This window comes from Brachyhypopomus gauderio, chromosome 20, assembly GCF_052324685.1.
Source record: "Brachyhypopomus gauderio isolate BG-103 chromosome 20, BGAUD_0.2, whole genome shotgun sequence".
NCBI classification, from domain to species: domain Eukaryota; kingdom Metazoa; phylum Chordata; class Actinopteri; order Gymnotiformes; family Hypopomidae; genus Brachyhypopomus; species Brachyhypopomus gauderio.
The window spans coordinates 4,303,317-4,328,825 of NC_135230.1; the positions used below are offsets into that span (position 1 = coordinate 4,303,317).

General features: G+C 44.7%; 1 protein-coding gene across 5 annotated transcripts; it reads left to right on the forward strand.

Annotated features, from left to right (window-relative positions):
* Positions 1–140: 140 nt before the first annotated feature.
* LOC143484146 (bromodomain-containing protein 3-like) lies at positions 141–25,227 on the forward strand. 5 transcript variants are annotated; one of them, XM_076982701.1, is made up of 20 exons: positions 141–203; positions 5,412–5,692; positions 5,886–6,023; positions 6,434–6,566; positions 6,731–6,879; positions 7,628–7,978; positions 8,316–8,444; positions 8,528–8,734; positions 9,151–9,395; positions 9,606–9,946; positions 10,073–10,153; positions 11,362–11,700; positions 12,018–12,502; positions 15,787–15,922; positions 16,124–16,212; positions 16,667–16,736; positions 16,979–17,091; positions 17,506–17,711; positions 23,992–24,187; positions 24,320–25,227. In XM_076982701.1, exons 2-20 carry the CDS (start codon positions 5,501–5,503, stop codon positions 24,386–24,388), a joined length of 3,669 nt encoding a protein of 1,222 aa, XP_076838816.1. In that variant the 5' UTR covers positions 141–203; positions 5,412–5,500; the 3' UTR covers positions 24,389–25,227. The 5 variants fall into 5 exon arrangements, with proteins under 5 accessions (XP_076838816.1, XP_076838819.1, XP_076838817.1 ...); XM_076982704.1 differs by having other exon boundaries at positions 23,998–24,187; XM_076982702.1 differs by having other exon boundaries at positions 7,631–7,978.
* Positions 25,228–25,509: the final 282 nt, after the last annotated feature.

The following is a 25,509-nucleotide window of genomic DNA, read 5'->3' on the forward strand; positions in this document are numbered from 1 at the left end:
GAGCAATAATTGCGTAATTTTTGTAAGCATATATTAGAACATGCCTTCATCTCTTAAGCGCTTACGTTGTTAGTCTTCCCTTCAAAGGGGCGTGGCCTCGCCGTGCGTCCCGCGTCATCGACGTCTCGCGTCACGCAGTTTTTTTTTTTCCGGGTCGGCGAGAAGGGAAGAGTCGCGCGCACACTGACAGCCCCGAGACTGCGGTAAATAAAACGGGTTTTCACTGCTTCGTTGCCCCGCCGCGTGGGTGGTGGCGGGGCGCTCGCGGCGCGGCCGGTCGAGCCGCGGGGTCGGTGGGGCGTGTAGCGGGGGGAGAAGCTGAGGGGATCGGGCCGCGAGGGTGAAGAGAGTCGCGCCACGGACCACCACCAGCCCGCTAGCTTAGCTACGCCGAGGCCGCTCCGGCGACTCGCTCGGTCCCGTCCGCGCCGTTTTCCCTCCGGTTCTGGGTCCGACCGGTCGTGTGTCGCGCGTTTAACCGAGAGCGCGGCCGCGTCGCGCCCGTTTCTCCCACTTTCTGGAGCGTGTGGCCCGCGTTACCCGTGTGCGTTAACCAGAGAAGGCCGTATTCCCGACCACGGTTACGCGTTTAACGTAGCGTACCGGCGTTGCTGCGCCGCGGGAGGCGCGCGCGCGTTTGACGCAGGGGCTTTCTGGAATATCGGTGCTGCCCAGGTCCAATTCACGAAACATATTTACGCAATGTATTTGCCGTAAAGTACATTAGGACAGGCGAGACGTACGCCGAGGTGAAGGACTCACCGGGTCGGTTAGCTAGCTAGCTGCTCGCGCTCTTCGTCGTACGTCGCGAGTTCAACGAGTGGATCGTTTGTGTTTGTGTTCACCGCGATGGCGATGTTGGCATATATAAATATATATAAGTCGTGTTACTGGGTCGCAACGCCACGGAGGATTCCCTGCGCTAGATTACTACTGTTGAAGATCACGTAGTCCACGTTTGTTTGGTCCCGCCCACTCGCGCTGTGTAGCGAGATCTGATTGGCTGTCCGTGGTTGTTGACGTTTCGCATGTGCGTTTTATACCGACTCGCTCCAGTGGATCAGCTGTTGCTCACTCGGTCGCAGCACACGGGTTCAATGTCTTTAATTAGGGTTCAATGTCTTTAATTAGGGTTTAATGTCTTAGGGTTTAATGTCTGTGCGCAGTAAAGAGGCCCCTCATTCTCAAGCTCCATTTTCTCATACCAGCTGTTGTTTTTGTGATGTTTGACGACCTTTGAGCAGCCAAACAATAAAAAATAAACCCTTCAGCATGTTGTTACGAGATGTTGTAGCTGTGGGGAACAAACAGGTCGTAATTTCGGGAAATCATCTCGTTATTACGATACATGTGTCCTTAAAACGTCATAGGTCATAATTATAAGAACAACAACTTATTACAAGAAAGTAACGTTGTAGTATCAGAAAATACGTTGTAAATGACGTCACTATACAGAGAATTGCTCGTTATTACAACATATGTCCTGCTATAGGTATTAATTATTCATTTACAGTGTCACAAAAATAATTTCTTTTAATGCTGCATGGTACGATTTTGCTAGGGAGACAAGGATTCAAAGCTTTATTGTCATATGCACAGTAAGGAGCAAGTTTCTCTGTACAACGAAATTCCTACTTTGCTGTCCTGGATGTAATAATGTAAATAAATAAGAAATAATGAGTAAAAAAATAATAGAAGAATAATGGAAATATATAACAAACGTGCTCTCAAAGAAATACAAAAATTATTTACATTGTGCAATGGTGGAAGAGGCTACATTAAGTATTAAATATATTGCAGTAATCTGTAATGTAGTGCAATTGACAGTTTGTGCAAAAGAGTTTGTGGGGTAGAAATAAGCTCAGCTGTTCAAGAGACTGGTGGCAGTGGGGGAAAAAAAGAGTTCTTTAACCTGCTGGTTCTGCACTTCACACTTCTGTACCTCCGGCCTGACGGTAAGAGTGTGAATAGTCCGTGTTGGGGGTGGGTGGGATCTTTGATGATGGAGGCGGCTCTCCTGTGGACCTGCATTGATAAGTGCTCTGCAGAGAGGGCTGTTTCATCCCTGTGATTTTGGTGGCTGTTTTTACCACACTCTGCAGGCGTTTGGGGTCCTTTGCAGTAGTGCTGCCGTACCACACAGTAATGCCGTTGGTCAGGACGGACTCGATGATGCATTTGTAGAAGTTGTTGAGGATTTGGGGTGACATGCCAAATTTCCTCAGTCTCCTCAAGAAATACAGCCGAGTCCTCTTTAGCACACACGTGTGGTGTTCTGTGTCCAGGTGAGGTCATCGCTGGTGTGGACCCCCAGGTATTTAAAGGTGCTGACCCTCTCCACTTCAAAATCCCGGATAAATAGTGGCTGATGAATTCTCTTTAGTTTCCTCGTGTCAACCATCATCTCTTTGGTCTTGTCTGTGTTTAGGGCGAGGTTGTTGTCCATACACCAGGTCACCAGACTGTTCACCTCCTTCCTGTAGGCTACTTCGTTTCCACCGGTGATACGATTTATCACAGCAGTGTCGTCAGCAATCTTCAGGATGACGTTGTCGGGGTGGGAGGCGACACAGTCATGGGTGTACACGGTGTAGAGCAGGAGAACTCAAATAGAAATGATGACGGGCCACATTTTATTATTTCAATCACTGAGGGGGCCGGTTACGGGGGGGGGGGGTTTGAACGCATTTGGGCGTCTGCTACCTGTTTGTTGTTGCCATGAAGGCAATCCCCGGCATCGTCTTGAGATCGCGGTGCGCAATTTCAAAATAAGAGTGGATAGCGCGATTGAAAAAAAAGATTCCTAAAAAAAAAAACACTTTTCAAAACAGCTCGCGGGCCAGAAATAGATAGCGGCCGCTATTTGAGTATGGGGGGTGTAGAGAATGGGGCTGAGGACACAGCCCTGCGGGGGTACCAATGTTGGTGGTGATACTGGCTGAGGTCCTGTTTCCAGTTCTGACAGACTGAGGTCTGCCAGTCAGGAAGTTCAGAAGCCAGCCACAGAGGGTGGGATGTAGTCAGAGGGATGAAAGTTTGTGGGTGAGTTTGTGAGGGATGACCGTGTTGAAGGGGGAACTGTAGTCAATGAACAGTATTCTGACGTAAGAGTCCTTATTTTCCAGGTGGGAGAGGGAGACATGAAGGGCAGTGGCAATAGCGTCTGAGGTAGACCTGTTGGCTCGGTAGGCATATTGCAGGGGGTCTGCAGTGTTTGGTATGCTGCTTTGAATGTGGGACAGCAACACTCTCTCAAAGCACTTCATAATGTTTGACATGAGTGCTATTGGCCTGTAATCATTCAAGCAGGATGGTGGGTTCTTCTTGGGGAGGGGGACAATGGTAGTGGTAATGTGGCGGTGATGTGTGTCAGTCGTTGACGGGGGGTGTGTCAAACCCTAGACGTCAGATTGGCTACCGTGTATGTCAATCAAATCAAAATACAACCGTCAGTGCAGATGGACGATAGCCTGTCATTCATCCACTACTTTTTAATGTCATGCGATCTACCCACATTCCTTCGATTGCGATCGACGTAATGGGCACCCCTGGTCTAAGGCCTTTAATAAAAGTCTTATCATGTCTCGTTGGAATTACAAACATCGCTGTTGTGTTTTAGATGCTTGATGCTCCAGCGTCCTGTTAAACGCTACCATGGAGCTGCATACCTGCTCTGAGCATGCACTCTGGAAGGGGCATAACAGCCTAGAATCTATTTTATATATTTTTCAACAGCATCAAAGTATCTAGATGGCAGTTAGCAAATTTGCATTGTCTGAATAAAGCCCGAATGCTTTGGTTTTAAGGTGGTCTTGGTTTTTACATTAGATATGTGTATGCCTTTGTTTTAAGGTGGTCTTTGTTGCGCTTGAGATATGTTTGTGCCTTTTTTTAAGGTGATCTTCTCCATCTTAGTTATTTCCCTGCTAATTACCTGATTGAAGCCATGAACCATATCAGTATTCTAATAATTATTATTATTTTGTTGTTATTATATTCACCAACTTGATTTATATTGCACAAACTGGGTTTACAAAGTGCATTATATAGTAGCAATAACATTGTATAAAATATAGAGTAAATTGATAAAAATGAAACAAAGCAAAATATGAAACAAAGCAAAAAAAAGATAACACATGAAGATAAAAAAAGACACTCTAAAACAGGAGTGGCCAACCCGCGGCTCGCGAGCCGCATGCGGCTTTTTGTCTGGTTTCATGCGGCTCCCCAGCCGGTCCGCGGGCTCACCTGCACAAACGGGGCGACACACTGCTACATCTTCGTGGTGCGCGGTTAGTTTACAAGCCTAGCGAGCCGCTAATACTTTTAAAACCGGCGTAGTGGAAAACACACATTTGACTGTCTTCACAGCTAATAATTTACACTCGCCACACCCCCCCCTGTTCAACAATCTACACTCGCCCATGTATGATGTGGCTCTTTGCCGTAACACAGTAAGAAAAGTGGCTCTTGGTCTATGATGGGTTGGCCACCCCTGCTCTAAAACATTATGACATGGAATGAACCACAGCAGCAGCGACTGTAGGCAGGTGAGTGGAGAGTAGATCAGTAACTGGAAGGTCACGTAACTTCACACCTGACTCCCAGGTGAAAGTCTGAGGATTGTGAGGGAAACACCCAGGCACTGTGGCAACAGTTGATAACAGAAGCAGGGACTGGATTTGGTTCTGAAGGAAAGGTCTCAAGTAGCATATTCCTGGCCCAGGAGTATCGTAGTTTAGCGAGTATGATCTGTGCATGTGCTGTTAATCTTAACCTCACTTTACCTCTGCTGTTTTGTCCTCTGGTGTTAGACATAGCATATGTTAGCTCTACTGTTTCATATGTTAGCTCTACTGTTTTGTATGATGTTGATGTTATCATAGCATTGATGGTGTTGGGTTCATCATTGGTGTTGGGGTGATCGTTGGTGTTATCATATGTATGTTGGGTTCATCATTGATGTTGGGGTGATCGTTGGTGTTGGGGTCATCATTGATGTTGGGGTGATCGTTGGTGTTGGGTTCATCATTGGTGTTGGGTTCATCATTGATGTTGGGGTGATCGTTGGTGTTGGGGTCATCATTGATGTTGGGGTGATCGTTGGTGTTGGGTTCATCATTGGTGTTGGGGTGATCGTTGGTGTTGGGGTCATCATTGATGTTGGGGTGATCGTTGGTGTTGGGGTCATCATTGATGTTGGGTTCATCGTTGGTGTTGGGTTCATCGTTGGTGTTGGGGTGATCGTTGGTGTTGGGTTCATCATTGGTGTTGGGTTCATCATTGGTGTTGGGGTGATCGTTGGTGTTGGGGTCATCATTGGTGTTGGGGTCATCATTGGTGTTGGGGTCATCATTGTTGGTGTTATCATGTGTATGTTGGTGGTGATTATGCTGGTGCTCTTCTTGCAGTGAGGTCAGTTATGGACACGTCGGCTCTGTCCACTGTGTTTGTGAAGCCACGCTGACTGGGAGGCTGACAACACATCCGGTCCATCAAAATGGGGGACACTGTGGAAGCCACGCCCCTTATCTCCAACCCTCCACCCCCTGAGACAAGTATTCCCGCCCGGCCACCGAGACACACCAATCAGCTGCAGTATCTGCAGAGGGTAGTCCTGAAAACACTGTGGAAGCATCAGTTCTCATGGCCCTTCCAGGCACCTGTAGACGCCGTCAATCTGTGCCTGCCTGTGAGTATGTGTGTGTGTGTGTGTGTGTGTGTGTGTGTGTGTTCTAACTGCACAGATGGGTAAATGTGGAGGACAAATTTTGATTGTGGTGAAAAATCACAATTGACAAATATGGCACATTTCACATTCTCTCTGTCTCTCTCTCTCTCTGTCTGTCTCTCTCTCTCTGTCTCTCTCTGTCGCCATCTCACAGGACTACTATGACATCATAAAGACTCCCATGGACATGGGGACCATTAAGAGGAGACTGGAGAACGGGTACTACTGGAACGCCCAGGAGTGCATCCAGGACTTCAACACCATGTTCACCAACTGCTACATCTACAACAAGGTTCTCACACACACACACACACCATTCAAAACTACAACAAGGTTCTCACACACACACCATTCAAAACTACAACAAGGTTCTCACAAACATACCATTCAAAACTACAACAAGGTTCTCACACACATACCATTCAAAACTACAAGGTTCTCACACACACACCATTCAAATCTACAAGGTTCTCACACACACACCATTCAAAACTACAAGGTTCTCACACACACACCATTCAAAACTACAACAAGGTTCTCACACACACCCCATTCAAAACTACAACAACTTACTCCACCACAAAGCACACATGAACATTTTATTGTCCATATAAAATCTAAATGAATACCAGCACAAGCTATTCACTGCTTAAGTGTGTGGCAGGGGCCTGGATGATATTGTGCTAATGTGTGTGTTTGTAGCCGGGAGATGATATTGTGCTAATGGCAGAGGCTCTGGAGAAGTTGTTCTTGCAAAAGGTCTCTGAGATGCCTCAGGAGGAGGTTGAGATCCACACAGCATCAAAGAGGCGCAGCAGACCAAAACTGGAACCTGGTAAGGTGTGTGTTGGGTGTGTGTTGGGTGTGTGTGGGTGTGTGTTGGGTGTGTGTGTTGGGTGTGTGTGTTGGGTGTGTGTGTTGGGTGTGTGTGGGTGTGGTTTATGTAAAATATTCCTTGTTTATGTAAAGCTTTCACTCAGAAGATTTAATTCCCCCCAGAATCTTTCTCTGTCTCATCTGTTACGGATATTGGCCCCCCCTTCACCCTTGACTGCATGTCCAACACTGTGGCGACACCCATCGACACTCCCGTTGTCATGCCGATGCCTAACAGAGCCCTGATGCAGAGTGCCACGCCCCTTACCAAGGTCAGCCAAAAGAACCATCGGCTGTTTAAAGAATCCAGATGTTTTATGGCTTTGTGATGAGGATTTTGACCACAATGATAGATTTTATGACCTTTCTCTTTAGACACAATTCAATTAAACACTGAGTACATACTCGGGGGTGTGGCGAATGAAAGTTGCGTGTGCGAGTGTCGATTGCTAAGATGCAGCGCTTTGGTGCATGGCGCTATAGTGAGCTATTTTTAAAACAAGCCCGCGGGCGACTCATGACGTGGGTGACCCCTGGTTTATTCAATATTGACAGCAGCCTAACTTTTTGATTGACAGCTAATTAAGCAATAGAACACGAGAGGGAGTGTGTTATCGTGAATATATGTACATGCCGTTACTTGACAACGCGTCCGCGGAGTGATACAGAGAATGAGAACACCGTGCTGTTATCACACATATCTGCAGGGTTAGAACACTTCTCAACCAGTCGGATTGTGAACTAACTGTTGTATAATTGGCGAATAATCATTTAGTGTTAGAAGGGGAGGGACAACTGTGAATTTTGATTGGACATAAATTTAAGTAGATTTCTCGATGGGACCAAATTTATATGTAATTCATTGGCCCTTTGGCGAGCTACTGGTAGCTCGCGAGCGACGTGTTGGAGACCCCTGCTATAGAGGGACAATACATGGTGTGAATGTGTTAGCTTTGGTTATCTTTTGACCTTTTCCTCACTTTTTACTTTTGCCCTCTGCTCTTTGACCTTCAACAACAGCAGAGGAAGAGTCAGAAGAGGAAGGCCGACACCACCACCCCCCATGCCACAGACCAGCTCGGCGAGTCTTCTCCGGGGGCTACGGAGCTCCGCCCCCGCCGAGACTCCGCCCGCCCCAGGCCAGCTCGGCGGGACCTGCCGGACTCGGTGGGGGAGTTCGGGGAGACGGCGCCCCCTAGCCCGCGCAGCAGGCCGCAGCTGCAGTACTGCGAGGGCATCCTGAAGGAGATGCTGTCGAAGGAGCATGCGGCCTACGCCTGGCCCTTCTACAGCCCTGTGGACGCCAAGAGCCTCGGGCTCCATGACTACCATGACATCATCAAGCACCCCATGGACCTCAGCACCATCCAGGTAGAGGGACAAACACACACACGACACTCACATACCACCCGGATTAGTCTAGGTCAGCCATACATCAACATCTAGGAAAACACACAAACTCTGGCTGCTCCATAATGTGACGAGCACGTGTCCCGCGTCGTGGCGAGCACGTGTGCCGCGTCGTGGCGAGCACGTGTGCCGCGTCGTGGCGAGCACGTGTGCCGCGTCGTGGCGAGCACGTGTGCCGCGTCGTGGCGAGCACGTGTCCCGCATCGTGGCGAGCATGTGTGCCGCGTCGTGGCGACCACGTGTCCCGCGTCGTAACGACCACGTGTCCTGCGTCGTGATGAGCACCCCTCTTGTGCAGGCGAAGTTGGATCACTGGAAGTACCCCAACGCTCAGGCCTTTGCAGCGGATGTAAGGCTGATGTTCTCCAACTGTTACAAATACAACCCACCGGACCATGACATTGTGCGCATGGCCCGGACACTACAGGTACAGCGACAGCCACCAGCACCTTGAGCTTTGATATGTCCCATGACCCTTACTGCTAACTTAACCCCAACCCTCCCCTGCAGGACGTCTTTGAGATGCGATTTGCTAAGATCCCTGATGAGCCAGAGGACACACCCCCTCAACCCACGCCTTCTCCTGGCCTCCACCTCGCGTCTGTCAGACAGCAGCCCGCCCCTGCCTTGCCCGCTAGCTCCTCTGACGAATCAGAGTCCTCAGATGATGGGTCAGACCAGGAGAGGGCTCAACGATTGGCTGAGCTTCAGGAACAGGTGAGAGAGAGAGGGGTAGGCGCAAGAGCAGTCATGTGTGGTCACAGTAGTGGGTATGTAGGTGGGGAGTAGGTGACTGTATGGGAGATTAGGTGATATTATGGGCCAGTATGTGATATTATGGGCCAGTATGTGATAGTATGGGTGATTAGGTGATATTATGGGCCAGTATGTGATAGTATGGGTGATTAGGTGATATTATGGGCCAGTAGAAGATTGTATGGGTGAATATGTGATATTATGGGCCAGTATGTGATTGTATGGGTGATTAGGTGATATTATGGGCCAGTATGTGATTGTATGGGTGATTAGGTGATATTATGGGCCAGTATGTGATATTATGGGCCAGTATGTGATAGTATGGGTGATTAGGTGATATTATGGGCCAGTATGTGATTGTATGCTGCCCCCTACAGCTGAAAGCTGTCCACGAGCAGCTGGCAGCTCTGTCCCAGCCTCAGCCCATCAAGCCCAAGAAGAAGGAAAAAGAGAGAAAGGAGAAGGAGAAGAGGAAAGAGAAGCTCAGGAAGAAAAGCAGTGGACTGCCCCCTTTGCTGGGGGAGGGGTTTAGCGCAGAGAGCACACCCACACCATGCCAACCAATCAGGAAGAGCAAGACTGGCAAGGACTCGATCCTTCCGAAAAAGACCAAGAAGCCAGAGTATGAACCACCTTTCCCATCGTTAATCACATCTTACATAGTAAAGCGGGAAAAACAACACGTGCTTATTAATATTCATTAATTATTAAATTAATTAATTATTAATATTTCTTAAACACCAATTAATATTCAACACTGTCTGTCTCTCTGTCTCACCCTGTCTGTTCCTCTGTCTGTCTCACCCTATGTCCCTCTGTCTCTTCATAACAGAAGGAGGGATATCAAGCCTAGTTGTTCGTTGTCTACTTCTTCATTGGCTCCGCCCTGTCTGGTCCCTTCAATGGAGTTGGAGGAAGAGGGCGTGTCTCAGGGTGTCGCAGATGGATGTCCGATCATGTCTCTGGAGGAGAAGAGACAACTGAGTCTAGATATTAACAGGCTGCCTGGCAACAAACTTGGACGTGTAGTCCATATCATCCAATCACGGGAGCCGACACTGAAGAGCTCGAACCCAGATGAGATTGAGATAGACTTTGAGACGCTGAAACCATCGACGCTCCGTGAGCTGCAGAGATACGTCTCCGCCTGCCTCAAGAGGAAGAGGACAACAGGTGTGTGTGTGTGTGTGTTTGACCCTGTGTGTGTGTGTGTGTGTGTGTGTGTGTGTGTGTGTGTGTGTGCATGTTTGACCCTGTGTGTGTGTTTGACCTTGTGATGACTGTGTATGTATACTGTAGGTGAGAAGTTGAGCAAGATTAAGATGGACTCCTCAGGCAGTAGTGAGTCCAGCTCTTCAGACAGTGAGGATTTTTCAGCAGGTACACACACAGACACACTGTAGTGAAAGTATGTTTTAGCTTATCTAAAGCAGACCCATCTAAGTATGCTCTAGATCCTGCTTAAATATGGTGTATTTTTTTCACATTATATTTAGAACAGGCCTCCCATTGAATAATCCATTGAATAATAGCGTGTTGTAATTATGTGTACCATGTTAACTCTGTATAATAGCGTGTTGTAATTCTGTGTACCATGTTAACTCCATATAATAGCATGTTGAGTAGGGGTGGGTATCACCACTGATTTCCCAGTTCGATTCGATTCCGATTCACAAGGTCCCGATTCAATTCGATTTTCGATTCGATCTGATTCAATATCGATTCTTGTTCAGTTACAATAAAAAATGTAGTTTGAATGTGAAATGTTGTAATGATACAAGGAACACTCAAACTTTATTAAAATGTATTAAGATATTAGTGTTTATACTGTGATATTAGTGGTTTTATATAAATTAATGCACACACTTCCACATAGCTCCTTTACCAGAAAAGGTATTGAAAGCGGTTTTGAACAGCCCTCTAAAGTGCAAATTAAGTTTTTTTTTTAACTTGTAACAAAAACATTTATGAACATAGTTCTGAATATTGTAAACATTACGGTCCAAAAACTAAGATTTATTCTTGACTGCTTTCTGAAATCTTGGAGATTGTCAAATTTTTCTGCAAGAAAATGAGTTGTTGAGGAGTGAGACAGCTCCTTTGTGCAGTAACAATATTGCCAGCTGTTGAGATAACTTCACAGCTTTATACTTGATGCGTTGCGACCGGTGTGAGGGTCCGCGCACCGAAAACGACGTAATCGTGGTGGCTCCGCCCGTGCGCTGTCACTTCACAAGGTTGTGTACCTCGAATTTTGAAACTTCACGCACGCAGCGCAATGAATAAAGTCATGTTTGCAGGGTTCATACACCTAAACAAGGTGCAATTAAAGCACGTCACACAATATGAAATGCGAGACGGTAAAACAGTACGCATATGCGGGGAAAATTAGCCAATTCTAAAGATCGATCTCAGGTTTAATAAATCGATATCGAATCATTCAAATGAAGATCGATTTGATTTGAAAAATCGATTTTTAAACACACCCCTAGTTTAAAGTGAGTCTAGTGAGTCTGTGTACCATGTTAACTCCGTATAATAGCGTGTTGTGATTCTGTGTACCATGTTAACTCATGATATCTTCACAGGGCTGAGCCCTGAGCACCGGAAGAAGCCTCGTACAGAAAAAGAGGTCAAAAGGTTGAACCATCCAGCGCAGGCCGCAGTGGTCCATGAGCCCCCCCCTCCCTCCCAAACAGTAGTACAGTCCACTGTCACATTCTCCTACCCAACTACCACCAGCCAGGCGCTGGAACCGTCCCATCTCCTAGGCAACGGCTTCGATACAGTCCCCCCGCACGGCATGTCACTAGCGCCCTCGCACAGTCTCTGTGCACCAGTACACACTCTCCCACACACTCTCACACACACGCCGACTGAGACACACCTGTTCCTCAACCAGAACTCAGCGCCCCTCCCCTCTCCAGGTACACACACACACACACACACACACACACACACACACACACACACACCTATCACCTGTCTCATGATCATATGAGTTGCAGTAATGTAATGTAACCTGGATTCTGTCTCTATGTATTTTTTGGGGGGGGTGTTGCTCATTCTCACACTATTGTTTTGACGTCCCTTTTCTCTTTATTTTTTCTCTTCTTCCCCTTTCTCCAAAACCCTCTCTTTCCCTTTCCCTCTCTCTCTCCCTCCCCCCTCTGCCCCTTCCCCCCTCTCTCTCCCTGTCTCCCTCTCTCTCTCTCTCTCTCTCTCTCTCTCTCTCTCTCTCCAGCTCTCCACACTGCTTTGCCTCAACAACCCTCTCGACCAAGTTGCCACGCTGCTCCTCTTCCTCCAAAACCCGCACCTCTTCCTCTGTCTCTTCCTCCCAAACCTCCTGTCACGCTTCCTCCCAGACCTCCTGTCACGCTTCCTCCCAGACCTCCTGTCACGCTTCCTCCCAGACCTCCTGTCACTCTTCCTCCCAAACCTCCTGTCACGCTTCCTCCCAGACCTCCTGTCACGCTTCCTCCCAAATCCTCTCCTCTTCTCCCCAAACCTTCTTCACTCTCTCTTCCCCCTAAATCCTCCCCTCTCCCTCTCTCTCTTCCTCCCAAGCCATCTCCTCTTCCTCTGTCCCTCCCTCCTGCTCCTGCTCTGAGACCTTTGGTCCCCCTCACCCCTTCCCTGCTGGGACAGCTCTCCGCCCAGCCCCCTCAGGCCTTACTGGAGGATGAGGAGGATGAGGCAGATGAGATGCCTCTACCACTCAGTCAGGTGATTGCAGCCCAAACACAGCATCATGGGATGTTGTTTGTCAAAGTCAGGAGGTGTCTTAAATGCTAAACTAATATTTCAGCACTACTAAAACTACTTGTGTCCGGTAAAGATACACACGCACACAATACTGTTCAAATCTTAGGCCGCTCTTTAGGTGTCATTAGTATAGTACAGGGGTACTCAACTGGCGGACCGCGGTCCGGATCCGGACCCGAACACAGTCCTGTCCGGACCCAATCTCATTCCTGATTAACTGGATGCGGACCAAAACAAAACCGTAGCATTTATTTCAGGGCTATTGAAAAAACACTCCGTCACGAGTGTTACGTTTGTCACCCCCGCTCAACAACTTACGTTTCGTGCGGCGAAAATGACGTAATCGCTGTGGCTCCGCGTGTGCCTCGCGCGCTGTCGGTTCGCGCCGCGCTTCAGCGCAATGAACAAAGTCATGTTTGCTGGGTTCATACACCTTTATAAGGTGGAATTAAAGCACTTGTACGTCACTTTCAAGGTCCATTTCAATATTTCCCAGCATGTTAAACATAATTAAGTTAAATATTTATACATATACTCGAAATAATTCGCTTTTTATCACATTATTTAATGGTTGTTTATTTAAAAAACGCCCAATCTTCACGTCTTCACGTTCTCTCATGTTTCGTCCTGGAATTACAAGAGGCTCGTATTTGTTAACCTAATACAAGAGAACTATTCAGTCAGACAGCTATTTGTTTTGAAACCAAGTAGTTACAATTTCAAGCATTTTAAAGTACTTTAACCTAAATTCCAGCACTTTTCAAACCTGAAACATATAGCAACATTAAAATTGGTCAGGTAAATGTTCATTCCCCTGTTTTGAGGGGTGTTTCTACCACATATCGTTTCGGACAAAACGCCTATCGTTTCGGAGAACACTGCAGTGATGCTCGCGAAAGTATAAACGCCTCCACCGTTCGCCCGACACCCCCCCCCCCCCCCCGCTCAACAACTTACGTTCGCCACCCCCGCCGCACCGGACCTCTGGTCACAGGTATCTGCCAAAATTGGACCGCGGACAAATTTAGTTGAGTACGCCTGGTATAGTATGACCAGAAAATACAGGAAATGTGTACACCAAATGTATAGTATTTACTAAAAGAATTAAGAACTGTGCACTAGGCCTGTCACGAAAACAAAAATTTCAGAACGATATATTGTCCCAGAAATTATTGCGATAAACGATAATAATGTCATTTTAAAGTGACATTATAGAATTTTTTCTTGCTTCTGGGCTCCCCAAAGGAGCTTTAAGACAATGTGCCACAATAATAATATAGTAGCATAATCAGAGGAGGTCTTTGCATAGAGGCGTGGCTAGGCAATTGCCTTGGGCCCCTCCCACTGCAGCCCACTGTAGGGGCCCCCTGACTAGCTAACTTGTTTCTCGCATATTAATGTTGATGGGCCCCCTAGCTAAATTCGCCTTGAGCCCTCAAATTGCTAAGTCCGCCACTGAGCATAATAATACAATTACACCAGTTTGCAGTAATGTAATGTATTGTAAAGCTCATGTATGTGGTCATATTTGAGCTTGACCACATATCTGTAGTAGCAGAGTAAAATGACATGTCTTTAATCTCCCTCAGAATGCCATCTTTCATTATATAAGGTTGGAATGGCAGTTTGGGAGATATAGGTTTTCTTTGGCAGTTCATACTGCTTGTCAAATCTTTGCAGCATGTTTATAAATGTTTTCTTTTCGACCGTATTTAACGGCAGCATCCCTTTGGCTATATAGCGAGTTAAGCCTGGTTTATACTTGAGGCGTCTCGGGCAATGCGAGGGTCCGTGCGGCGAAAATGACGTAATCGCGGAGGGCCTCGCACGCTGTCGATTGGCGAGGTCGTGCACCTCTCGAATTTTGTAACTTCGCGTGCACTGCGCCTCAGCGCAATTAACAAAGTCATGTTTGCCGGGTTCATACACCTTTACAAGGTGGAATTAAAGCACTTGTACGTCACTTTCAAGGTTCATTTCAATAATTCCCAGCACGTTAAACTTAATTAAGTTAAATATTTATACATATACTCGAAATGATTCAAAATAATTCGCTTTTTATCACATTATTTAATGGTTGTTTATTTTCAAAACGCCCAATCTTAACGCCTTCACGTTCTCTCATGTTTCGTCCTGGAATTACAAGAGGCTCGTATTTGTTAACGTAATACAAGAGAACTATTCAGTCACACAGATATTTGTTGTGAAACTAACAAATTCCAGCACTTTTCAAACCTGAAACACACAAAGCAACATTAAAATTCGTCAGGGGGTGCAAGAGAGCAGCACTGCGTGCCTTTCTGAAATCTAACGTAGTTGCGGTTTATTCTCATGTAAACAAATTTGTGCGGAAACCCAATGGCCAATTATCGACATCAGTAAAAATGATCGCGGTAAAAAAAAAATTATCATACGATAAGTCGATAATGTAATTATCGCGACAGGCCTACTGTGCACATGTTGAGCTCTTTCGAGGAGGCTCTCCTGTTTCTGTAGGAATGTTCTGCTACCATTCAAAGTTTTATACTGTATACAAATGTAATTTTACCATTGCATATGGTATTATGCAATAATAAATATAATGATTCAGATTTATTTTTTGATAATTTTTACAATTACAAATATAAACAAGGAACATCATTTACAAATACAAATCAATAATTACCAAAAAAAGAGTAGGCTGAAGCCAAGGCTTATACTTGCCTACCCTATGACATGATGACCTATGGCTATTGCATAGTACTGTATGTTTATGGCGACTGTTGTATATCTGTGTGTTTATGTGTACTGTTGTATATGTGTTTGGGTGTTTTGTTGATGTATACTGTTGTGTTTGGGTGTTTTGTTGATGTATACTGTTGTGTGTGTGTGTGTGTGTGTGTGTGTATGTGTGTTTTGTTGATATGTACTGTTGTATATCTGTGTTTGGGTGTTTTGTTGATGTATACTGTTGTGTGTGTGTGTATGTGTGTTTTGTTGATATGTACTGTTGTATATCTGTGTTTGGGTGTTTTGTTGATGTATACTGTTGTGTGTGTGTGTGTGTATGTGTGTTGTTGATATGTACTGTTGTATATCTGTGTTTGGGTGTTTTGTTGATGTATACTGTTGTGTGTGTGTGTGTTTTGTTGATATGTACTGGTGTGTGTGTGTGTGTGTGTGTGTGTGTGTGTGTGTGTGTGTGTGTGTGTGTGTGTGTGTGCGCGCTATGCTGATGTGTACTCTTGTATTTGTGTTTTGTGTAGGCACAGCTGTGTTTACACACTCTTCAGGACGATGTGCAAACAACAACACAGATGTCTCCACCTGGCACACACACCAATGTGACGCAAGTGGACACACTCGCACACACAGCAGCACTGCTGCAGGCTTCCCCACTGGGTGAGAAGTGCGCACACACACACACACACACACACACACACACACACACACAGATAGACAGACATTCACACACAAGGATATACACATATAGAGACATACACACACACACACACACACGTGGTCGTCCCACTGCTGTGTGCTCATGTTTATCCATTCAGAGGTGTGTAAGTTCTCCCCCGTGTTTGACCTCGTCTCTCACAGGTCCGCTGAAGGAGCCATCAGATCTGAAGGAGCTCTCCCAGCACACAGCACACCACCCCACCTCCGTCAGTCCAACCCTCAACACACCAGTGAGTGTATCTCTGTGTACACACACACACACACACCACCCCACCTCCGTCAGTCCAACCCCCAACACACCAGTGAGTGTGTCTCTGTGTACACACACACACACACACCACCTCCGTCAGTCCAACCCTCAACACACCAGTGAGTGTGTCTCTGTGTACACATGCATATGTTTGCATATGCTTGTGTGATGGTGTCACATCTAATTGACAGTCTAATTAAACATCTAATTTTGCAATTACATGGATCCAGTCTTGTCATAGGGTTGTGATGCTGTCTGTAATAAGCAACCGGATATACAATGGTCTGTTAAGGCACCCCAGAGTATTGACTGTGGTGTGGTCTGTAATTGTACTGGTCTGTGGTGTGGTCTGTAATTGTACTGGTCTATGGTGTGGTCTGTAATTGTACTGGTCTGTGGTGTGGTCTGTAATTGTAATATGCTGGTCTGGGCAGGTTCTGGTGAAACAGGAGAGACTGTGTTCATCTCCATTCAGTCCATCTGAGACTAAACCTAACTTTAGTGGTGAGTAAACTCTGTGTGTGCGTGTGCGTGAGCCCGTGTGTGTGTGTGTGTGTGTGTGTGTGTGTGTGTGTGTGTGTGTGTGTGTAGAGGGAACATCTCCACATTACCTTAGACCTGTCTTCAGTGGTGAGTAATCTTTGTGTTTGGAGGCCACATTTATTTCCTGCTTTAATTTAATTGAATGGTTTTATTGCATAATTATATTTCTGTCAGTCTGACTGACTGACTGTGCATCCAATTAGGAGGTGACCTGAAGACTGTGGAGAGTTCTGGGCCCCGCCCCTCAGATATTACAGCTCAGCACCACTCTGCACAGATTAAACATGAGGCAAAAACACCCATCGCTCCCCGGAAGGTAGGTGTGTGTGTGTGTGTGTGTGTGTGTGTGTGTGTGTGTGTGTGTGTGTGTGTGTGTGTGTGTGTGTGCGCATATAATAGACAAACTAATGTGTCAATAAACTAATCATAAACATAGATAGATAGATACTTACAGACTACATAATAATACAGTATATAAAATATAAAACTATATATGTACAGTTTATTTTAGAATAATCACATTTTTTATTTTAAAAAATTTATTTTAATTAAATTTATTTTAATTATTATTTTTAAATACATTATATTATTAATTTATTTTAATTATTATGTGTCTGCTTCTCTCTCTCTGATTTTCTCTCTCTCTCTCTCTCTCTGATTTTCTCTCTCTCTCTCTCTCTCTCTCTCTCTCTCTCTCTCTCTCTCTCTCTCTCTCTCTCTCTCTCTCTAGGATATGAAGATGAAGAGTATGGGTTCCTGGGCAAGTCTGGCTCAAAGACCCACCTCCTCCTCCTCCTCCGGCTCCTCATTGGTGCGTTCGTCGAGTGACAGCTTTGAGCAGTTTCGCCGCGCTGCGCGGGAGAAGGAGGAGAGAGAGAGGGCGCTGCAGGCCGAGCGGCAGAGGGAGCGCGCACGCAGGGAGCAGGACAAACTACGGTAAGAGAGAGGGGACACATCACCAGTCCTGTCTGCCAGCAGCTTCATCTGTGTGGGTGTGTGCACGGTGTCGGTGTGTCTGTAAATTTCATGTGTGTGTGAATGTGCAGGGTGTCAGTGTGTCTGTAGATTTCATGTGTGTGTGAATGTGCAGGGTGTCAGTGTGTCTGTAGATTTCATGTGTGTGTGAATGTGCAGGGTGTCAGTGTGTCTGTAGATTTCATGTGTGTGTGAATGTGCAGGGTGTCAATGTGTCTGTAGATTTCATCTGTGTGTGTATGTGCAGGGTGTTAATGTGTCTGTAGATTTCTTCTGTGTGTGGATGTGCAGGGTGTCAGTGTGTCTGTAGATTTCATCTGTGTGTGGATGTGCAGGGTGTCAATGTGTCTGTAGATTTCTTCTGTGTGTGGATGTGCAGGGTGTCAGTGTGTCTGTAGATTTCATCTGTGTGTGTATATGCAGGGTGTCAATGTGTCTGTAGATTTCTTCTGTGTGTGGATGTGCAGGGTGTCAATATGTCTGTAGATTTCATCTGTGTGTGGATGTGCAGGGTGTCAGTGTGTCTGTAGATTTCATGTGTGTGTGGATGTGCAGGGTGTCAGTGTGTCTGTAGATTTCATGTGTGTGTGAATGTGCAGGATGTCAGTGTGTCTGTAGATTTCATGTGTGTGTGGATGTGCAGGGTGTCAGTGTGTCTGTAGATTTCATGTGTGTGTGAATGTGCAGGGTGTCAGTTTGTAGATTTCATGTGTGTGTGGATGTGCAGGGTGTCAATGTGTCTGTAGATTTCATCTGTGTGTGTATGTGCAGGGTGTCAATGTGTCTGTAGATTTCTTCTGTGTGTGGATGTGCAGGGTGTCAGTGTGTCTGTAGATTTAATCTGTGTGTGTATATGCAGGGTGTCAGTGTGTCTGTAGATTTCATCTGTGTGTGTATATGCAGGGTGTCAATGTGTCTGTAGATTTCTTCTGTGTGTGGATGTGCAGGGTGTCAGTGTGTCTGTAGATTTCATCTGTGTGTGGATGTGCAGGGTGTCAGTGTGTCTGTAGATTTTATCTGTGTGTGTATGTGCAGGGTGTCAGTGTGTCTGTAGATTTCATGTGTGTGTGGATGTGCAGGGTGTCAGTGTGTCTAGATTTCATGTGTGTGTGGATGTGCAGGGTGTCAATGTGTCTGTAGATTTAATCTGTGTGTGGATGTGCAGAGTGTCAGTGTGTAGATTTCATCTGTGTGTGGATGTGCAGGGTGTCAGTGTGTCTGTAGATTTCATCTGTGTGTGGATGTGCAGTGTGTCTGTAGATTTCATCTGTCTTCATGGTGCTGAAGTAAAATCAAATACATTAAATACACTATAAAATAAAATATATACATTATCTGAGAACATTAAATGAACATATATAAATAAAAGAGAGATCCCTGATATTTACATGAGTAAATAATAATAATAATAATCTTTATTTGTATAGCACCTTTCATACATACATGCAACTCAAAGTGCTTTACAGAATAAATAAAAAGAAACATTAAAAGGAACCAAAGATAAGACAAAACGAAAATGTAAAAAGAAATTAAAGATAAAAAGGAAAAACATAAAAATTATAAAATAATAATAATGTAATAAAATAAATATTAAAATAACATAAAATATAACTAAATAAAATGATGTCAAAAAGTAAATAAGATAATAATAATCTGGAAAACTATTAAAATAATTAGAACAGAGTAAGCTACTCGCACTCACACAGAGCATGACCTTCACTCTCAAAATGAGTTAAGTGACACAGGCAGTGTAAATGTAGGCAAATGTGCAATGTTTTCTAGAGAGCCTGAGATGTTTGAAGGTGGTGAGTGCATAAACCACATCATAAGGATCAGGTTGAGTATTGGAGTGCGGGGGGGCATTGGGCGTGTGTAGTATCAATTGTATGAGTGCAGTGGGCCCTGAACCCTGAAGAGGGGCAAAACAGAGCAGAGGGGGGCGGGGCAGGTAGGAGTTGAGGAGGGGTGGAGTTGGCCTCAGTCTGCCCACTGCAGGCATACACTTGATACTACACTTTAACAGACGTAAGCAGTTTTTTTTTTTACAGTCTTAACCCCCCTTTAACGTACCCTGAGAAGTTTTTTTTTTCTTTCATCTGTTGAGAAAATACACTGGAATTCAAACACAATGATAACTGGTGATTGGTCATAACAGCAGTAACTGGCTGTTAATCTGAAACTAAGGTTCTCACATGCCTTCATTTGCGGGGGTTATGATAAAATTAGGATAAACGGATTCAGACAAATATTCAGGGTGTTACTGTGTTACGGTGTTACTGCATGTAGTGGTTATGCAGTGCGTATGTAGTATACACCTACTGCTGACCGATAAACATTATTTGAGCTGCCAACAATAACTATCGGACGAAGAGAACTCTGAGAGGAATCTGAACCCTCACAAAAGTGAATTGAAACTCCCAGTATTTTCCAAAGCTGAGAAAATTGTTGAGCAACTATATCAGCTGTACAGAAGTGGTTTGGGATAGTGGCTCAGATTGAGACAGTAAGCAAAATATGTGTCCCTGGTTGGTGCAAACCGAGATGAGAAATACAACATATCTTTTCTACAGTAACCACAGCCAGTGTGAAAACCCAGCCTGTGTTAGCCTGTCCACATTACAGCCGCTCTGGTGGAGCTGTAAACAACCACAATAAATCTTTATATCTAAGAAACGCAAGACGAATATTGCTCTGACTTGTTAGTTTGTTGAAGTAGATAAAGCATGTTTGCATTTAGCTAAATGTTTACATTTTATTATTCTGTTTTTGCAAATAATCTGTGTTGTAATGCGTAACTGGAAGTTGTAAAGTTTAACTGCTGGTTTACATGGGCTTCTGTCATTAGAAGCATTTTCTTCAAACTGGCTGCATTTTCAAATTATATATCATGATCAATGTCTATTGATTATTATTACTATTTGTAGTAGTAGTCTCGTTTACAAGGGTGTCCTGGCCAAGACAGGACAATACAGATGCAGAATTACATAATTCAAATTATTATGACATACAAACTTCAGTAATAAAGCAACACGATCATCATGCCAAACAAAGAAGTGCACTGAAATCAGGAAAAACACCGGATGAATATTGGAAAAAAATATTTATTGATCATATTTATGCCATATTGCCCAGCCCATATTTGTCAACTGTGATTTTCACTGTGAGTTTGTCCTCTGCATTTACCCATCTGTGCAGTTAACACACACACACACACACACACACTAGTGTGCACCACAGACCCCTAGTAATCACATGTCCAGAGCGGTGGGCAGCCCTAGCCTGGGGAGCAGTTGGGGTTAGGTGCCTTGCTCAAGGGTACCTCATAGGGATGCACCGAAATGAAAATTCCTAGCCGAAACCGAAAATGAGGAAACCAAGGCCGAAAACCGAAACACCGAAATAGCCTACATTACGCCAATTATTAGTAACATTGGATTTATGGCTAACCTCACTAAAATCAAGGCATTGCTATTCAAAGAATAAATCAACTACAAAATTTGATTTGAAAATATTTATTTAGCACTGACATTACAGCAGTGGTGGACAGTAACTAAGTAAATGTAATTCGTTACTGTACTTAAGTAACATTTCCATGTATCTGTACTTTACTCAAGTACTTTTATTTGGTAAGACTTTATACTTTTACTTCACTACATTTCAAAGCGAAAATTTGTACTTTTCACTTCGTTACATTTACAGAAACATCTCGTTCCTTTTTCATTTTTAAATCAACGTTTAATAAAATACCGAAAGGTAAAAGTGTACCACGTCACAGACTATAACCAATCAGCGCTCAGTAAGAGATTAAGATTTGTACGCTAAATGGCTGAGGATCTGACATGGCTGCAACAGATGTCTTCCCCCAACACCCCGGCCTTATTTAGCCGAAGTGTTTGTATTCCTCGAAAAGAAGAATTATTCGTATTCCTCCTCTGCATTCCGAAGAACACATCGCTGTCATCATTTATGAACTCGCTGTCAAACCTGAAAAAACACATCGAAGTAAGTTCACCATTAGATTAGTAGGTTTATATACCCCGGTTAATTATATCACATTGAAGTACACTACATTTAACAGATGCTTTTATCCAAAGCAATGTGCTAGTACCCGAATTGCAATCTGTGGAGATGCTAAGCGCCAGTTTAACACAGGAGACTCCCACATCAAACGTTAAAGCCGGGGACACATACACGCGAATTTGGCCAAGCAAAGCGAACTTCGTAATTTATTCATATGAGGGAGGCGAAGGCAAGTAAATATGAGCGAAGCAAAATTATTAAAATTATTATTAAAATTATTATTATCAGGGTTGGGGGGCGGGGCGGCGGCATGTGTGTAAAATGTTGGCGGGGGTGGCGGCGAGTGTAAATTGTTGGACACAAATTAAGTATTATGTCGCGATCGATCGCCAGTGGTTGGCGCCACAGCGAACTAGTAACTCATTGAATCATAGATGTAGATCAGAGGTAAATAAACTAGATTTTTTTTCAGTGTGAGAAATCGGATGTATGTGAAGTGTAGTGCGAGTGAAAACGGTCTCTGGTAAAGACAGTCAATGCGTGTGTCTCACGCTCATTGCGTGAGAGTTGGCAACTCTGATTATTATTATATTAATTATTCGGCCAAGTTTAATATTATGAGTTCAGTTGGTAGGGCTGCACACAGTTCTAGTTCTAGGTGCTAGAGCTTCTAGCTTCCCTGTCCCGCCATGTGGTGGACAACGTAGAACCTCAGAAAAAGTCCCCCAAGCTAGGACTGAAGTGGCCAGTTCGAAATTATTGTTCTGTTTGGTGGTGAATTATGTTTTTATATAAAACTGTTTGTCCACTTGTCTACCTTTCTAGTGTGAATTATTAATATGGATAAAGTTTGGAGATGAATGTTGTGAGGATAATATAGGCTAGTTTTGTGTATTTTGTGTTTGCTAGGCAAATGTAAGGCACTGTTTCCTGTTCACCTGTTGATCGAGTAGGCCTAGGGGTTTTGATGTGACGCTAAGAAAAAAAAGGTTTTTACTTTTACTTTTAATACTTAAGTATTTTTGAAGGCAGATACTTTTGTACTTCTACTCAAGTAAAAAATTGAGGTGAATACTTTTACTTTTACTTGAGTAATATTCAATGCAAGGTAACTGTACTTTTACTCAAGTACATAATTGGTGTACTTCGTCCACCACTGCATTACAGTAATGCATATTATAAAATAAAATTAGTGGTGGGCCGTTAACGGCGATACCGCTGACAACGGCCGACCACTAATTAAATTAAACTCGCTTGCAGACCGTTTTTATCTGAGAGGATAAATATATGTATTTTATACGAGTTAAATTTAATTATAACTGACTGGCCTGAAAGATAAATATAAATTCTCTCATAAAAACGTGACGCGAGTTGCAACAACATTAAACAGCTCAGGTAAACACACTTCTGAGAAATGTCGTCTCCTCGGCAAAACATAACGGGGCTCAATGTGCTCTATTAGCCTACGAAATCCCTACGGCAGAGAACGGCTGATCGTCTAAGGCAGGTATCACCAAATGGCGGACCGCGGTCCGGATCCGGACCCGAACGCCGTCCTGTCCGGACCCAATCACATTCCCGATTAACTGGATACGGACCCAAATGCCAAAAAAATTTTAACGGGAGACTATATTTTAAACCGGAGAATTTATTTTCAGACGAGTGTTACGTTCACCACCCATTTGAGTGTTACGTTCGCGCCGCCCGCAACGAGTTCCTTAATTTTTGGTGTAATGTCTTTTGCCTCGGCGCCATCACTGGAAAACCTTTTTGCTAGCTTTATCCAAATAAGCGCGTGCAGGTGGCGATTTTTGCTTGCGTCATCACAGCACATTGTTTCGGCCGCGTTGTTTCGGTGATGAAAGTATTTCGGCCGAAAACCGAAAATGCAAATTTAAGCCATTTCGGCCGAAAATTTTCGGTGGCCGAATTTTCGGTGCATCCCTAGTACCTCAGTCATCGCCTCAGGCCTGAGAATCAAATCCATGACCTTCCGGTTCCCTAAACACCAGACCATGACTGCCAAACGCAGGCCGCATTTGACCCCCAGGAGGTCACGTGTAAAGGGGTGATGGGAGAATCACCAGGAGGAGGATGAGCTTGGCTGCTAAATGTTCAGTTCAGTGACCGAGGAGAGTCTTTCTTCACTGATTTTCTCTCTGTCTCCATCTTCCCCCATCTCTCCGATCTTTTTCCTTCGCTCTGCCCTTCCTTGTCTCAGAAACAGTGAGGAGTTGTGTGAGGAGGTTTGTAAAGGTCCATCGGAGTCTCACACACCCCCTCAGCAGGAGATACAGACCCCCTTACCCCAGACGCCCGCGCCCTCACACACTCAGTCCCGCACCAACACACCCACCACCGACCAGCAGAGGGAGCTAGCAAGGAGGAGAGAACAGGAGAGGAGGCGGAGAGAAGTGGTAAGACACACACACACACACACACACACACACACACACACACTTACATATGTACACATAAAACATGGTCACTCATTCATTATTTAAACTCTATAAATACATTATGTGGTTGTTCTGTCTTCTTCCCTGTAGATGGCAGCAACAATCGACATGAACTTCCAAAGTGACCTCATGGCCATATTTGAAGAGAACTTGTTCTGACCTTCAGAGGATGAAGAATGACAGAATAGAGAGATAATGTTCAGAGCCACTTCTATCCCCCCCTTCTGTCTTTCTCCCCCTCTCCCATTCTCTTTCTCTCCCCGTCTCTCTCTCTCTCTGTCTTTCCCTCCCCCTCTCTTTGAGCAAGTGTCAGTAGGTGTTGTTGTGTTTTCTGCACAGTCAACACTGATCCTTCAGTCATGAAGCTTCATCCATACGGAGGAGCAGACAAACTCCATCAGAGCTCTGTGTGCGTGCGTGCAGTGGGGCCTTTTCTTCTGGAACATTCTCCAGAAATAAAAGTCTTTTATTTTTGTTTGGTTTCATGTCATTCTCAGATTGAGAGTAATCTGGCCATGAGGTGTGTGTGAAAGAGAAGATAAAGTTGATTGTGTAAATGATACTGAAGGTATTTTAATGGATGTTGGCTTTGTGTAGTGTACAGAAGTTCTGACAGTGGGATGCGTTTGCCTGCATAACGATTGTGATGTTAGACCCTGACATTGTTGTTAACATTATAACATTATTGTTTATATCCTCAGGATTCTTTGCCTTAATGGTTTCATTCATGCACTCCCATTACAGATATATAGAAAAGCTAAAGTCTAACTATACTATTTATAATCATAAATAAAACACTCTGAAATAAAAACCAGTGGGATTTGGGTTTGGCTGAGGTAAACCTTTCCCACACTCATTTCCCAATTCTTTGGTAGAGTAATCGATTGTGTTTTTAAGATTATAGAATATTTTTATTTTAGAATTGTTTCTGTTGTCTTTACAGTGATGAATGTGTTTATCCCTGTGTGTGTGTGTGTGTGTGTGTGTGTGTGTGTGTGTGTGTGTGTGTGTGTGTGTGTGTGTGTGTGTGTGTGTGAGAGAGAGCGAGAGTATGAATATAAGTGTATTTCCTCATAACTAAGTCGAGGAGGTTTATTGTTTTTCCTAAGGGGAGGGCAGTTTTGTTGTTTGTGGTCCATATCTCCAGAGATCAGTGTGGGCTGGGATGGGTTTGTCTATGCTGGTTTGCAGGGAGGTGTAGTTCTGGCTTTGAGTTGCTTCACCTCAGCTGCTGATTGGCCAGTAGAGTGTTCGTGGGACTCTGTTTGAGTTACACAAAT